Source organism: Drosophila mojavensis, unplaced genomic scaffold (assembly GCF_018153725.1).
Source record: "Drosophila mojavensis isolate 15081-1352.22 unplaced genomic scaffold, ASM1815372v1 contig_277, whole genome shotgun sequence".
Lineage (NCBI taxonomy): Eukaryota > Metazoa > Arthropoda > Insecta > Diptera > Drosophilidae > Drosophila > Drosophila mojavensis.
Window position 1 is genome coordinate 695030 of NW_025318822.1, and position 17271 is coordinate 712300.

Here is a 17271-nt window from a genome sequence, read left to right on the forward strand (position 1 = left end):
TTAATTTATTTATTTATTTATCATAAGCATTACATTTTTCAGTTAAATTATTTTATAGGTAAAGAGATCTCATTTATTTACGATTTTTACCATTTATATTTATTATTTATAACACAATAATAAATGTGCTTCATATGACCATGAGGATTCATCGTTTTATATATCTTGCGCAAGCCTCGCTTAGGCCAATATTTGCCAATTAAGCTTGAGTTGCTGATTTATATTTAGAGCAAATGTTCACAGATTATGGATTACTATTAGAATTATCAAATATATACTGCTAATCAAGTATATTTTGTAAGTTGTTGATGATTATATTAGGCTAAATGCTGAAAGCAATTTAAATCTATAATCCAACAGATATTTACAATGGGGTTACAAGAAATTTATTTGAACGGATAAAATTATGAAAGAGTTTTTGAAGGTGAATTTGATTGTAAAATTATAAAGATAATTTTTTTTTTTTTTTTTTAATATATTTAAGCGTTGAATCCGTACAATGCAATTATAGTAGCTTAACAACACAGTTAGAAAATAATATAAAGAATCTAACCTTCTGATATGCACAGGAGGACTATAAAGAAAAATAATTTGATTTGAGCTCTTCAAAACGTCTCACTTATTTTTATGATACATCAAAGGACGGAAAAATTGTTCACATCTCAGACGCATTAAAGAGTCCCAACTCTCAATCGAGTATTTATAAAGTACAAAAATGAGCTTACCACAAGCTTCAAGCGTGCTGGCGTCCAGCTGTGATATTTGCTTGCAACATTGTTTGAGGCGTGTGGCAGGCGCGTTGCATGCCATTAATGTTAATGAATTTTAATGGCTGCAATCAAACGAGCTGCTTTATCTCTTTAGCCGCACTTATGGCTAATGAGAGAGAAAGAGAGAGAGAGCAAAAGATAGGAAATTAGTGAGTCAACGGAATGCGCAACATTTTTAGCAAAAATGTTGCACTATTTTGGGGCATTTGTCGCATTACGCTTATCCTTTTATTTATTTGCACTAATTAACACTGCATTCCACAGTAAACGTTTGCCTTTTTTATACCGACCTCGTTTTGGTCATGTTTTGTTATTAACAACAGCGTAATCATCTTCACTGTTCACAAGTGAGGCTTTTTCGTTTTGTACCCTGTATATAAGGAGGGGAGGGTACAGTGTGTAAAGGTGTTTTAGAGCATGGTCAACGGTAGAATTTACTAACCTCCGTCTTTGTTGCTCTGTCCGATAAGTCCTGCTTTACATCTCCTGGTCTGTACATACATATACATATATGGAGCCATCGATTTAGGTATGAAGCGATTCGCCTTTCTATAGCATATATCCATAAATTAATAATCAACAAGTCCTTAAGAGGCTTTAAAGTTCCTTGCTGAAATGAAACCCATAATTGTACAGTAAAAATTTTTATAAATAAAAAACAAATCTCAGTCTAAGATATGTATTAAATTCACGGTCCAGGCTATCTGCTAGTCGGTCAATGTAAGTTTCATATATCCTAATATCTAAAGCATCGTTTGTTTCTTTTTGTGCTCTAATTAACTGCATTTACTTTAATGAGCAAAAATGGCAACTGCATTAGGAGCTGCAGCCGTAGCAGCTGCAACAACAGCACCGACAAAAAAAAAAAAAAAAAACTGACACAGTTACGTAAAAGACGTGACCGTGCGTGAAAACCTTGCTCTCGCCAGGAGGTTTGGGCGTGTGGTTTTTGCTTCTCTGTTGGCACCACAGACACCACATTCAGACTGCCGTTCAGTTAAGAGGGAGCTTTAATTTAAGCCTGTCATCAATTTCTATATATATATATATATATATATATATATATATATATGAATATGTGTATGTATATATATGTGTGCAGCTGTTCAGGCATTTGTCTATGCAAAATTTGTGACACTCATTAGTGCAATTTGCATGCATGACGGCAAATTGAGGCCCAGTTTCAAGCCAACAGCCGTGTCCATCTAACTGTTCCATTTGAAATAAATGCATACTCAGATTGAGATACGGATACATGGGCAGCTTTAGCTACAGCTGCAGCTGCAGCTGCATCCGCAGTTACAGTTATAGATACAGATGCAGATGCAGGGGCCAATTGCATTGTGCTGGTACGTTCATCAAATGCAGAGCCATAGACCGGACACGGCCGGAGTTGGAGCTGTAGCAGGAGCTGCAGCAGGAGGCGGTGTCAGATGCTGTACCAAAGGCAATTCGTTCGTTGTCGAATTCAAATATGTGTATTTTTATTTGACTATGCTTGCGTGTGTGTGTGTGTGTGCGTGTGTGTGTTTGTGTATGTGTCTGCATGCCTCTCATTCACCTTAGCCCCAATCCATGCCGTACTGTCCAGATTCAGCGACACTAAGTAAACATCAACGCAGCTGTGGTGTAGCATAACACACAGAGCCCATGGCCTGTCTGCGCTGCAGGCCATGGCAAATGCAAATATGCAAATGTGTAGGGAGCAGCCCAGCCCGATCAGGCCACACCCACTGCCCACATAGCGATAACATTGCTTTGGTTTCCAGCTTGGCGTCAAATGCAGATAAAACGCAAAACATTCCGAATTAGTAATCTGAAAAAGAAAACGAAAAAAAAGAACAACTGGCTATAGCAACAGCAAGAACAACAACAATTTTTGCAAAAACCAAATTCATTTTCAATTAAGCACATTTCAGCATATATCGACAGAGTGCGAAACCTCTCCTCTCTCTCTCCCACACTCTCTCTCTCTCTCTCTCTGGCCTAATACTTTTTGTAGTATAGTTGGCACTAGTGAAATCATTTGAAATGCTAAATAAATTACGTATACGTACGTTTCGCTCATATACATATACATACATACATAAGTGTGCATTGTGCAGTGCTATACGCACACACACACACACATATGTATATGTATATGAATGTATATAGTGTTTGGCAATTTGCAGCCGCCGCTGTTGACACTCGCCGGCCATATGGCCAGGGTGTCAGAATGTGGTCAAAATGCCAATTGCAAAACAATTGCATTTTGGTTACTTTGCTGTTAAATCCGGAATTTCGATGGCAGCCAACTAACCGACATGGCGACGGCTTCCGTTGACACTCGGGACACTCGGGCCAATCGGGTAGCCAGCTGCTTGCCTAGCTGCTAATGGGTGTGTGTGTATGTGAGTGTGTGTGTGTGTGTGAGGGGGTGAACCGACTCTGTATGCACGGAAAGACAATAAAACTCTAGAATCCCAAGCTTAAAAGCAAAATATTGTAGCTAAGCGCGCACACACATGCACAAAACACACACACGCGTATAAATCTTTTGCTGCATTGCGTGTATTTTATTTCGTATTCCATTTTCCCTTATATTTTTGTTGGCTCTGTTGTTGCTACTGTTACTATTACAGTTGTTTTTGCTGCTATTGTTGTTGCTGCTCGAATGCAATTTTCAAATTTGTAGACGACAAACATTTTTGACACATTCGCCAACAGAAAATTCGCCAAGCTAACATATTTAAAAAAAAAAAATTAAAAAAAGAAAACAAAACCCCAACAAGCAATTAAATTTCACACTTTAAAATGCAAAAAGCGGCAAAAAGTCTAAGCAAATGAAATACCCTTGAAGATATCTGCTCTGATGAAGGGAATTTATATATTATATTTTATACACACATTTTAAAAAGTTTTTATCAACATGCGCAGTGAGTTTCATTAAAAAAAATAATAACCGTTACATTATCTGCAAAAAAAAAACAGCTTAGTTGTTGTACCGATGATTCCATTAGTAGGCTCATTACATAGTCGACAGATCTATTCAATTTCTTTATAGGTTATGTAGGTTACCTATAGGGTATAGGTTATTGGTATCATGGTATGATATGTGAACTTTTTTGGCTAGTCGAACAGACAGAGGGCGTCTAATGCTTTTTACTAACCAGTGTATAAAATACAGAATAGAGTAAATGTCACTTAGCATACAATATACTCGTATTACATGCATACTAGTGAGTGTTCCAGTCAACCTAGACACCCTAAGGTGAAATATACAATATGAACTGAGATTTATGATATATTATTATTATATAAGTTAAGCGCTCCCATACTAGAGTACTAGTGATTGGGGGACGCTGTGTTGGGTTCTTGTGAATATATAACAACTTTGTGTTCAATGAAATAATATATTTTATATAATTTGGAACAATAGGTCTAAACTCTCTTTAGTCCGAATATAAACTGAACTAAATCTGTTCAACTGGTTAGGTTCTCCCCTTGAATGTCTGACTGAACTCTCCAGCCTCCTTAGATTGTCGAATGTCTTAACTTATATAATTGATCTGACTCATATAATATAGCTTTAAATAAAATAGAAATAATAACTGCTATAAATTCCAATTTATTACGAATTTATTATTATTATTATTTATTGGTTTTTTTTATTTTATTTATTTGCCTTGAACTTTTTTTAACAATCATATAAATATTATGCTACAAATTTACTGTTTTTATACAGAGGATAGCTATGGCTTTTTCATTGATATATTTATTCTAAATATTTTAATGTTATGAAAGTTGTTTTTTTTTTTTTTTTTTTTTTTTTTCAATGTTTCATTTTGAGGTGCACCTTTTAGCTTTTTGTAAATTTATATTTGGTTTACAAAATATAAAATTTTTTAAAATAATGACTATAATTTATATTTTGTTATTATGAAAAATACTTATTCTCTTTTTTAGAATATTTGTTTAGTAAATGCAAATTAAACAATTAATTCATTAAAGAATACTTATCTAAAGATTTCAAACTTCATATATAAATTCATAATTTGTATATCTTGTGGGCTTTATTTGCATATCTCGATCTACATATATACATCTACTTAAATCTCTAAACTTATTTGTAAAATCGTTGTTCATATAAAGAAATTATATTCGAATAATCTTTTTAGTTATTTATTTACTTTTTAATTCATATATTCAATTAAAGAGCTTAATAAATCAACTTGTCATTTGCATCGAATGCCCCTCAAGGTCGGCCAACTGGCCAAAAATCTGACCTCGATTGTTCCCGGTGGTGTACAGGGTATATGCGAGTAATATAAAAAAGAATTTGTCATACACACTCGCAAAAGTGCTAAATTGCATATGACATGCAAATACGTTTAATTTCAAAAACTAAACTAATAAAAGCAAGTGCAGCTCACGTCCAGTTTCCATTGCCGTTTGCCATTTCTAAAGTTGAACAATTTTATGTTTCTCTGCATTTTTGTTGTTGTATTTTTTATTTTTCATTTTCAGCAAAATAAGCAATCGAAATGAATTTTGCAAAATTTGAAAAGTTAACGCAAATAGAAATTTTGTTTGCAATGCAATGCAATTAAAGCTCGACCACGACATTTGAATACACATTTGTATATATGTATATTTGTGTATGTATGTCCTTGATGGAGTATACGATGGCCTGAATATATTTAAATCTATCTATGATATTAAAAAGAAAATAATAATAAAAATAAAATAAAAACCTATGCAAAGAAAATGAATGTTCTTTGATCAAATATTTATAAATTAAATTTAAAAAATTAAACTCTTCCGCTTTCGCTTTTGAAAATTGAATTCCTTTTGTTATACAACGTTTAGCCCCTTGGCTCTAAGGCACATGACAAGTCATTTCATTTGCCTTATTTGTAACTATTCAAACTGGATCTGTTTGAGAGATTCGCCTGCTCCTGGCCCGAGCGTGCTTCGAGATATTGTTACAGCTGCAATCGACAACAATGAGTTGGCAGATCGATTGTGTGGAAGAGATGAGGCATTGCATGGCCATCTGCCACTAATGCAGCATGTAGAAAATTACAGCAAAATGATGCGCAAAATATTTCAATACGAAATGATAAATATTTCGAATTATCAGCTCGGCAAGTAGGACAGCCGCTTCGTGCTCGTGCACTGCTGACTGAGAACGTGCTTCTCTTTTGCAACTGTCCAGGCATAAATACACGCGGGTATCATACACACATACGCACACACACATACGCATACACACAAACACACTGACAGTTAAAAGCGGCAACAAAAGAAATCGCACACTTCAACGTTTTGAATTTGTAAAAGGATATTTTTCACATTATAATAAGAAATGAGGCAGAAGACACGCAGCGCATGTTATAAGCACGCCCCCCACTGTTGGCCACGGCTATGCGGGCCCCCCATCTATCGCCATCTCGCTCGCTCTCTCACGCCTATCCTGCTGCTGCTGGCGGGCACTTTAAAATGCAGAACAGCTGAAAAATCATATAAACACAAATAATAAAATCGACAATTTGGCAAGAGGCGCACGCACATCTACATCTCTTTATATGATATCCTTGTATCCATGCGTGCGTGTGTGTGTGAGCACATAACTGTAAATGTACTGGCAACAAAACGTGCGGCGATTCGCTAACAAGTCCAACAGCCCCAATGAAAATGCTCAAGGAAACAAAAAAAGAAAAGAGTTAACTCGAATTCCCCCCCCCCCCCTCCCCCCAACATTTTGCTAAAGATAGCATCATACAGATTCAACTTGGCGACTAGACGTCGATGGGAATATGACCTCACACACTCACGCACACTCACTCATAAATACATTATGAATGCAAGCAGAACAAATTTATTAAGCTAAGACATGGCAAGCGAAACTAATCGATTTTTGCATAGAACTAAGCAGCTTAAATGGATATTTCTGTATTTCTTCTGAGTCTCGGAACAATTGAAAATGATTTGTTTAACAGCTTTTATTACTTCATTTATCTTGTGTCTGGCTAAAGCTAAGGCTGTGCTGCCAGAAAGGCCTGTAATCAGCCCTAGAATATATGGAGGTAGGGAAATATCTATCCAGAAACTCGGGGGCTATGCCGTACAGATCTACCTACGGCATAAGCTGATATGTGGCGGCACGTTGGTCAGCTCACGTTATATTGTGACAGCGGCTCACTGCTTCACAGCCACTGCGGACTACACCAAATATCACGTAGTCGCCGGCGAGACGGAGCTAACAACGTACTTTCCAACAGAGGAGTCGAAAAATACCATACTCAAGCTGAAGATCCACCCGAGGTATAAGAAAACTGAATTCATAGCCGACATTGCCGTAGCCTCCCTAAGCATACCCTATACAAAGCCCGCTGTCAACTACCTGCCGCTCTGTTCCCGGAAGCCGTCATCCGGCGATCGGGCCAGCGTCTCCGGCTGGGGCGTAAGCGACTACTACAAGGACACGTTGCGCGTCATGGAGGTGCCTCTAATTGCCAAGGCGGAATGCAACCAGAAGATGCAACGCACTATGCCCCAAAATGTGCTCTGTGCAGCCGACTACAACGGCCGCACCCTCTGCAACGGCGACTCCGGCGGAGCGCTGGTCATCAACGGCGAGCTCTGCGGCATCAGCACGTGGACTGCGCAGTGCGGCAATCGCGTCATGCCCGACGTTTTCATGAGCGTCTATTACTATCGGGATTTCATTAAGGAAACCATCGCCGATATGCGAAAATATAAATAACAAATCTACGACGAAAACAAGCTATTTATATACATAGATTTAATGATATATATAGTGATTTTTATTTTTTATTTAACAAATTGACCCCTTATAGCTATGAGTGAGCTATTAATATTTTCAAAATTAATAATAAATATTTGTAATATATATAGAAGGGGATTATTGAAAGAGAGAGATAGCGAGAGAAAGAGTGAGAGAGAGAGGGGGAGATCTAAGAATACGAGTAGGCCTTACAATATTTCACTGACAAATCAAAACATTCTTTAAATTCTAATGTGGTGAGGTAAGAGTTTTAATACTTTAGTTATCTGTTTACGAATATTAATATTTCGTTATATTTTTGTAACAATTGGAATAACGAGTCTCTAAAAGCAGAGATCAGTATCGCTATTTGCATATAAGTTTCAATATTTGCTCAATATAGAAAACCAACATCAATTGAATATTTGACTCAAAGCAAATCAAATCAATTTTGTCGCATTGACAGATTTTATAGTTAACAGATGCTCAATAATAGCCGAAAAATTGATTTGGAAAGCATTAAATTCATATATAAGGAACAAAAAATAATTAAATATTTTAATATATATATTTAGTTCGTAAATATAATATATCAGATTTTATTGTTATACATTAAAAATACAATATAAAATTAATAATATTAATAACTTAAGCTTTGAATTAAAAACTCTTACTTATTAGATAAAGATACAAATTTTGTATTTTCAACGTAGTCTTTATTTATGAAACATATCATTAATATAAAAAGTTGTAAGCATATAATATAATCATATAATATTATTAAAATGATTTAGAAAGTAAAGAATAGATAGATAGTAATATTTACTCTAGTTTAATGAATTCCGTTGAATTTATACGTAAGCATACATATGCATTTCAATAAAGCATAAAAAACATTTTATAAATTTGTTAACCGTAAAATAGTAATCTTAAAATCGGCTTTATATACCAAATAAAAGCAAATAGAAAACCATTAAATTGTTTACAAAAGACATTCCAGTGAGACAGGTTTTCTTTTGTACAAGTCATTTCCTTTCTCTTCCAACGCCGAAAGAAAGCAAAGAATGTCATGTTCTAGTATTCCGCCTTTTCGTTTGTGAGAACCTAACAGTCAATGCAAAACTTAGAGCTGAATCAAAATGCCTCACATTCAAAGCGCATACATGCTCGACCAGACATTCTTCTTCTTATGCTTAGCTCTCTGCGCTCTTTTCGCTGCTCTCTTTCCACAATCGCGCGCTCTGGCATTCATTCTTCCACATCGTTCCCAAGAGCTCCAACTGTTGCATTCTCTTTCGCCACATCGAATCTTCCAGTGCGCAGTCATGCATTGAGAGCGAAAGAGAGCGAGAGAGACCGCGTGCCACGCTGCTGCAGCGAGAGGAGAAAAGCAGCAGACGAAAACAAGTAACACTAACCAAACCGCAACACAGCAGCAATGAAAATGCCTCCACAAACCTGCCGGCGCTTCGCCACAATTCCAGTCAGTTTTTATGTTCATCATTCATTAATAGCGCTGTTGTTGTTGTTGTTGTGGCGGTAGTTGTTGCCTCTGCCTCTGCTGCTAGCTACACACAGCTTGTCGTCTGCATTAGCGCTTTATCAGCTGCCGCTACAATTCTAAGCAATTGCCTCCCGCTCTCGCTCTGCCGCTCTGCCTTCCAATGCCTCCCCGCCGCCTGGCATGGGAAAGACGCAACTAACGCTGACACAGCCCGCTGCCTCGTCGCGCCAACTCGCTCTCGGGGCTCGCTCACTATTTGTAGCTGCGGCCGTTTTCAGTGCACGTTGGAATCTTGACGCGAGCGCGACGATCACTCATAGTGTAAACCGTACCCAGAGCGTTTCGAATAACTCACACCCCGTTTCCCTCGCTTTTTGTGTGTGCAGCTGCTTTTGTGTGTGTGTGTGTAAGTGCGTGTGTCAGTCTGTCTGTGCGATACTCTGTGCATACACATCTTTCAAGCCGAATTAACTGCTACCTGACCTTTGCCAAAGTCTCAGAGCGTCTGACAATATGAGAGAAATCGTGCACCTGCAGGCCGGCCAATGCGGCAATCAGATTGGTTCAAAGGTACGTATAATTAATAACAATTCCTCCTCAGTGCCACACATTCGACGCCCCTTAATGAATAGTTTCGACTTTTTCACAATATTCCTAACCTCACATGTTTAATTATAAAACAGAACGAAATAATCGCGCTCTTTGCACTTTCCACGCTCAATCTCTTTCGCTGTGCCGTGCCGCACGCTCTCTTTCCCGCGCTCTCTCTATCACATTGAGTGTTTGTGTGTGTGTGTGTGTGTATATGTGTGTGCGTGCTCTTTGCCGCTTTGCTGCAGATTGTTTTCGATGGGGTTCGGGGCAGACGTGTCAGACACTCACGCGCTCTTGCGCTCTCAGTTCGGGAAACTATAGAACTGCAGAGTAACAACAATAACAACAACAGCAACAACATAAACTGACGCAACCGACAATTCTAGAAGTTTAAATTTGCGCTGATTTATCTTATCATGTTAATGATATCAGCAGGCAGCTGAACGTATGTATTCTGAAGCATTGGACTCCCATAGATCATTTTGCAAAACGTAACACAATATACAATGTGCACTTGGCTAAAAGCTTAAAGCTTAAGCAAACATGGCAAATTAATTACGACAGCCGTTATGCTAGTTCCCGTCTCTAGTTGCCAGCATTTCTTAGGATGTTTTCTTATAAAATAGATATATTTATAACGTATGTTGTATGTAGAGAATATAGAGTATCTCCTAGTCAGTCTAGTCAACTTAAAGTACCTGTAACATATCTACATATATAGAGTATCTCCAAATCAGTCTGGAAAATACAAACATCGATCTTGGTTCATTATATATGTATACATACATATATACACAGCATATCGTATGTAGAGTACCTCGTAGCCAGTCTAGCCACCTTCTAGCACTTGCTTCATACAAATCGGAATATTAAGTACCTCGTGAAACAATGCGATCATTCGTGTAAACTTGTTGGCTTTGATCTTCAACTTTGTGGTTCAAGTAATGCATATGCCGTTTGAATGTATTTCGAAACTTTCACGAAGGTTTTTTTGGGGCTGTGCTCCTCATATACCATTTGACAGCTCTGGCGGGCCTAGGTAATTAATGCTAGGTAAGCTTTCTTTCGAATGCCCTCTATACTTGACTAAATTTACCTGCTGTTTTATGATTGTTGTTGGACTTAGTGTTGTTGCTGCTGCTATATAGAAAAGTCCAGATAATTGGGAAGCGCTAAGAAATGCAGAGCACACTGGCATACACAATTAAAGCGGCACGAACAGAAATTTGTATCTTGTAGCTATTATATCTTTACGATTCGATCGCTCTTCTTTTGCCGCCTGCCAATTCCATTGACAATGACGCAGAGCGCACTTGTATTTCTCTTATCGCAATCCACCTATTTATGTAGTATTGTGTGTGTGTGTATGTGCATGTGTTTGTATGTATATATGCAATCAGTCTTGTTTACAAAACTTTGAACATAAGTCCAAGTCATAAATGGGTGACAGCTCGTATCGCTAGCAGAGCGGCGTACCCAAAAATAGGCATTACATATGACACTGACTATTCGGTTATTTCGCATCAAGTGGGTCACAATCTAACTGACGGCGCCGGCTGACTGACAAAAGCTGAACGCTTTTTCACTTAACCCCGCATGTTAACTGCCAATTAAAAGCAAAACTAGTTAGCGTGCGCAGCAGTGCCTGACTGAGAGTTACCCTAAGCTCTGTTGATGAATCATCGATAATTAATGCTACATGGATGAATATTATGGTATACGAAGATGTGCATGTATTTGGGATAGAATTATGCAATAATCATATATCGTCCTAATACATATATCGTATTCGTATGTAAAATAAAAAAATTAAAAAGTCATATTGAATATTCATTTACCAAATTCAAAATAATAACAAATATTGCCAATTAATTAAAATGAGTAAATTAAAAAATAAATAAAATAAATAGAAATTATTATGGTACATGTATTTGCAGACTTAAATAAAAAGATTTAATAAATTACTAAATATAAAAGTTATAAATATAAAAGTAAAAAGAAAAACAAAAATTACATATAATTGACAACAAAAATTCGGTTTATTACAAATTATTCATTATGAAAATAAAAAATATTAAAAATTAAAAATAAAATGTATAAAATAATTATGGTAGTGGAAGAGCGAGATAAAGCATATCAATCAAAATTAGTATATTAAAAATGAACATCATTTCGATTGTGAATTAATTAAGTTAAAGCAAATAAAATTTGTTCGAGCTGTGGATCTTATATCGATTGATTTCCAAGTCGATGTCAATGATAATTTGCTTTACTGTCTATAGTAGGCTCTGTTACATAGTGTTGCTTAAAACTATTATACCCCGTCTTCAACGCATTTCACCGGTTTGGGGGGCATAAAACTGAGCGTAGCTGTCGCGACGCAGCCCCAAAAAGGCAACTCGGTGCCCATTCTAAGCTAATTTAGCGCATTAATGTTGACTCGCGCAATTTACCCCAGCCATGAAAATCCAGAAAGAGCCACAACAACAACAGCAGCAACAACAACAACAACATCAATGAAGTCGTTGACGTTTGACACAGTTTTCGTTTTGCTTGTATTTTTCTCTTGGTGTATTTTCTTCGTTTCCCAGCGCAGTTTTCTCTGCACATTAACCCATCTGCATATTTCGTTACGTTACTTGTTTTTCTTCTTTCTCTCTTTTTATTTATTTTTTGCTCCCTTTTTGCCGGCTCTTTACACGCTTTTCCACTTCAATTTTATGTAAACATATTTTTAAAGGTCTTTTTTGCGTGTTACCAAGTTAATTAGGCCGCACGTTGCAATGACAAAGCCATGGCCTATCCCATCAGGTTTGATGTACCCATTTCCCATTTCCCATTTCACTCTGTTTCTGTATGCCAGCATAATTTAAAGTTTATTTAAATACAAACCTTCAATTCATTATACAATCTCTGACTACTGGGCTGAGCTGGGCAGGGCAGGGCAGGGCCCATGCTCATGTATAACACATCAAAATCCAAACACACAAAAAAGAAAAGAACAAAATAATTGTGGTTGCATTAAATTTGCCTATAATAATATTCGAGGATATTTTGCTGCTGGCATTATTTACATATACATTTAAATTTCGTTCATTTTCACTGTGATATTATTTTGCAATTTAATTGAATGTCCAATTCTGATTAATTGGCTGTCAGTGTGAGTTATTGTTTGTGCGCTAAAATAAATAAATAATAAATATGCAAAACTGCGTGCGTGGCGAAAAATATGCTCCCTCTAAATGGACAAATTTATGTACAGCAGCAAACTGTTCTTTTCTATACACATACATACAATCAATATATTGTATATACATATATGTAGGCACAGTCTGTTCAGATAAAGAAAACAAGCGCAGAGAATCGAGTACTATAAATTTGTCATAGGTTGCTAAAATCATAAATCAATAGATAACAGCAGCGTCAATAAGGGATAATAATTTTAACCTTAATGAAAAGAATAAACAACAAATATGCCCCAAATTAGATTCATAATGCATAATTAAAGTTTTGCTGAATATTGATTTATTTATATATTGAATTATAGTTTACTTGAATATTGTATAATATTTATAAAAAGCTCTCAAATCAATCGAATCAAAATTGTAAATAAAATATATAAATATACTCGCCGACCCGGCGTACTTCATTCCGCCTAATATTACGTGGCTACGCTCGTTATCAGTTAGGGTGCTCACCGTACGACCATGAATCATATCTGTAATTTCAGCCTGTAGTTCTGATTCGACTTTGTGATCTAGGCATCATCTCGGCACATATGATATCATCTTTTTCATCTTGTCGAATACCTTCGACTAGCCCTTTAAGCATGTGCGGTAGGCCTTGTTTTTGTCATTCTATGAAATATAGCCTGCATCGAATGTCCCCAAATTAATTTAACAATCCAGTTCATTCACTCATAGCTGGTGATTTCGAGTACTTCTACTTAGCACCTTTTTCATTCATTTGCTTCTCTTTAACCCGTGTCAGAAATCTACAAAATTTTGGGCCCACTTAAAGCAATTGTTAAGGCTTGAGATCCAATATTGAATATAAAAAGGCATTTATAAAATACATTTGCTGAATTCTACATTTTGGTTTGAACTGAATTCAACCCCCACAGAAAATAATACATTTTGTGCTTTAATTTTTCAATATGGCCTTAAGACTTTGTGCGCTCCGGTATGAGCATTGAAATTGATCACATACATATACACACTCACAACCAACACACACCCAACTCCGACACATGAACATGCACATTTATTTAGATACTAACGATACTACATACTAAGGTCATGCATGCCAGGATATTTTGAAAAAAGGCCTGCAGCGAGCTCTTTTTTCATTATTTACATAAACCTAATTTTCCCTAAATCATTTTCTGAACAATAACAGGCGAAATCTATTTACGGCGCACACCGTACGTCTTTGCCCTTAATTCAAGCGTCTTTCGTTCCCTTAAAAAAAAAAGAAGAAGAAAAGAAACGAAACGACGACGGCGACGGCGAGTGAGCAGCGAGGAGAAAAAATGGTTGGGGAAAAATCGTGGCAAAGTGAAAAAGTATATAGACAAGTGCAACGTTGTCGTATTTCAGCCAACAGCAACAACAACAACACAAAATGCCAAAACGCAACCAACAGACAATAAAATTAAAGAGCTGGCAAAAGCCAACGAAAACCAAAGGATCCAACGTGGCTTATACTGCATGCAAATGGCTGAAACACATTTCAATGTGTGCAACGTGTGTGTGTGTGTGTGTGTGTGTGTTGGCCCGCCTTAGGACACATTTATTTATGCTTATAATGGCAGGGCATCAGAGCAGCGCCAAAATAATGCACAAAATTGAATTATCGATAACGTTGGCAACTATCGCAGCTATAATTTCTTTATGGTTACACGCTTTTGCCATGTAGCATGAGCACGCTGCGGGTGGCCGTGATGTGGTGTGGTGTGGCGTGGGGCAGCCACCTGCCAGCTGCCATGTGGCATGTGGTTCATGTTTCTGGCTGAGAGTTTGCTCTGCCCGCTTGCTTCTTGCTAATGCGCCTGGCAATATGCAAATGCAATTTTGATGTGGTCCCTGCTATGAATTTTATCTGTCGGTGTTTGTTTGATGGTGGAAATAACAACAAGCGATTGATAACTTGATTGTTGTAGTTGTAGTTGTTGTAGTTGCTGTTGCTGCAGTTATTGTTGTTGTGCATTATGAGTGGAGTAGATCAACGGATGCATGAAAAACAATTTTAGCTAACCAGAACAGAAATCAATTGGAATCTAGCACTGTCCGCATTGCATTGCTAATGAAGAGCTGGAAGAGTCTAAGAGTCGATGATACAGAGGGTTTATTAATGAAATTGAATACTGAATATGGCTAGACGGCGTATATTTATTTACTTTTCTATTTACACTGTGGTACATCAGCATAGAGCTCTGTGCATGTTCTCCACTGATGTTGCATATTTTCTATATTATTTAGGCTATATTCACACACTTCTATTTATATTGGACTATGTTATGTTTATTTTTCATAAAATAAAATGCAATACTGCTCTGTATCATTTCGGTAAATATTTTTGTAATACATATATAAAATAGAATGCTTTCAGAAAACGGTCATTAGGATATTTCACTAAAATATTGAAAACTAGAATTACCAGAATTTTTTGTACGCCACAGAAGTGCACCAACAATTGCAGTAAATGCAAATATAGATGAGAAAACTGCTGTTGATTTTCTTGGTGAATTATAGATTTTAAACAAAATAATTAATTTAGGTATCCACACAGAGGAAAGCATATAAAATATAACAATATTTACAGAAACTTTATAATAAATTACAAATATTATTAGAGAGATTATTATATTATTCCATTAATATTATATATTCCTTTATTATTTCACATACTTATGACGCTACAAAAAATTTGCTAAATATTTTGATTGTTTTCTATAGTTTCAATTTTATTTAATTTATTTTTTGCAACACAAATTTAACTAATTTGTTAACAAATATCAGCTACATTTTTGTTGTTTATTATTTTTAAATTACAAAAATTGTTTAACTAAGCGAAACTCCATTAACATCAAGGCAAAAATGGGGTAAAAAAAAACATGCAGTATGTATTAGTCCTCGCAAGAAAATTCATTATGCTTCTATGAGCTCTATGTTTATTCGTGTAATTATTATGGTAGCCCTCGCGCTAAAAACACAAATTACAATCACTGAGGTATAACAACAGAAATTAAAATAAAAATATATATGTATGTTTGTATATTTGTAAAAAAGAATATGTTTTTCAATTTACATAAAAATGTGTTTATGCATACCAAATGAAGCTCATCCACATGCACATACATATTCATACGCACACATACGCGCCCTTGCGCCGAACGGTATGCAACACTGAAAAAAAGGGGTGAACGCTTTGCCAGCAGCATGTGGAGGCAAGAGCGCATCGTTGCACAAACTGATTATGAATAAACAAGCGGGTATTTTTATAAATATTTTGCGCATTTTGTTCGCATTTTAAAAGAATAACTTATTTATGCATTTCTCTGTGCATCGCTGCGCTGCCGCCCATGCAACATGCAAATTGTGTGCAGGCGCATAGATATTAGAAACACATTAAAGAACAGGCAGACACAGACAAAAGAAAACTGGCAAACTGGAAGCTGACAGCAAACAGCTGTGCTCGGAACACAAGCCACACTCACAGGTGCGACTGCAGCAGTTGTGGCCATAGGTAAGCCGCTTGAAGCGCCTGACCAATCCGGCCAGTTGCTGCGGTGCCGTCGGTGACAAATAGCCCAAGCAGGAGTAGGGAGAAATTCTTTACTGTTATTTATTTAACACTTTCGAAAAGCATTCCACTCCTCTCTGGTCATTAAAATCTCATGTTGCCCCTTAATGCATGCGGCTGTTGCACGCTTTCAAGTGCCCGCCCGACATTCGAGCCGCAGCCAAGGCTGGGCATATGTTTCATTATCATTCGCTGTATGCCAACAGATATTGTTGTTGTTGTTGTCGTTGTTATTGTATTTCTTTATTTGCATTCATTTCTCTTCTATATTGTGCATTCGGGCTTTTATTGTGCATTTTCAATTACTTTGGTAATTTTATATTATTGAAATTGCATGCCACAAACTGTAATTATGCCGTTTTGCCTTGCCATTCCACTTGCCGCTCTGATGCAGATGAACGCCACCTGAAATATGTTGCGCTTTTGTAATCTGGTATTTACGAAATAAATAAAACAGCAAAAGAACAGCAGGAAAAAAACGCAAATACAGATGCAACAAAAAAAAAAAAAAAAAAAAAAAAAAAAAAAAAAATTGAAAAAAGGTAAAAAAAAAGTAAGTGGAGTTTTATCCAAATGCATTTAAAGCTTTTAGGTTTAATCCGAGCTGCATAATTGTAAATACAGCCAGAAGCTGCGCGAAGCTGTAAATTATGCATGCAATTGTATTGGCAATTACATATTTTAGCCTTGTGCACGGCTGTTTGGCTGTTTGGTTATTGGGCTGGCCGATAAGCAGGCAACGGCAAATAACTTTGAGCCAGGGTGCGCAGCGAGCAGATAATGCTGACAGATATTAACCACACGCGATAGCAACTGCCCAAATTTAT

The 17271-nt window shown here is 36.7% G+C and overlaps 3 protein-coding genes across 6 annotated transcripts in view; 2 read left to right on the forward strand and 1 right to left on the reverse strand.

The window, feature by feature from the left end:
• Window positions 1-963: 963 nt before the first annotated feature.
• Window positions 964-4096, reverse strand: LOC116804895. 3 transcript variants are annotated; one of them, XR_006356945.1, is made up of 4 exons: window positions 3923-4096; window positions 2332-2586; window positions 1213-1380; window positions 964-1140 (listed from the first exon to the last, which is right to left on the reverse strand). XR_006356945.1 is itself a non-coding variant. In XM_032733801.2 (3 exons), the coding sequence occupies exons 1-3, from the start codon at window positions 2443-2445 to the stop codon at window positions 1105-1107; spliced, it is 318 nt and encodes a 105-aa protein (XP_032589692.1). In that variant the 5' UTR covers window positions 2446-2700; the 3' UTR covers window positions 964-1104. The 3 variants fall into 3 exon arrangements, 1 of the variants encoding a protein (XP_032589692.1); XR_004364924.2 differs by lacking the exons at window positions 2332-2586; window positions 3923-4096 and adding an exon at window positions 1686-1749; XM_032733801.2 differs by lacking the exon at window positions 3923-4096 and having other exon boundaries at window positions 2332-2700.
• A 2634-nt stretch (window positions 4097-6730) lies between these two features.
• On the forward strand, window positions 6731-7668 carry LOC6573953 (trypsin-3). The gene has a single exon (XM_001999976.4). It carries the CDS (start codon window positions 6739-6741, stop codon window positions 7519-7521), a length of 783 nt encoding a protein of 260 aa, XP_002000012.2. The 5' UTR covers window positions 6731-6738; the 3' UTR covers window positions 7522-7668.
• A 1652-nt stretch (window positions 7669-9320) lies between these two features.
• Window positions 9321-17271, forward strand: part of LOC6573954 (tubulin beta chain) — a 29790-nt gene continuing 21839 nt past the window's right edge. Inside the window, exon 1 of one of the 2 annotated variants that reach the window (XM_044008415.1) lies at window positions 9321-9616. In XM_044008415.1, coding sequence (XP_043864350.1) covers window positions 9560-9616 — 57 coding nt within the window. In that variant the 5' untranslated portion in view covers window positions 9321-9559. The remainder of the gene's footprint in view (window positions 9617-17271) is intronic. The other variant, XM_001999977.4, reaches the window with a different exon arrangement.

What these genes read in the sequence shown, in the direction of transcription:
- LOC116804895 (XM_032733801.2), bottom strand. Translation starts at nt 2,445, where the DNA reads ATGGCCTGCAGCGCAGACAGGCCATGGGCTCTGTGTGTTATGCTACAC. An exon ending in CGGCATGGATTGGGGCTAAG is followed by an intron (nt 1,381 to 2,331) that starts GTGAATGAGAGG and finishes GTTTCATTTCAG; the next exon opens with CAAGGAACTTTAAAGCCTCT. An exon ending in ACAGAGCAACAAAGACGGAG is followed by an intron (nt 1,141 to 1,212) that starts GTTAGTAAATTC and finishes CCTTATATACAG; the next exon opens with GGTACAAAACGAAAAAGCCT.
- LOC6573953 (XM_001999976.4), top strand. Translation starts at nt 6,739, where the DNA reads ATGATTTGTTTAACAGCTTTTATTACTTCATTTATCTTGTGTCTGGCT.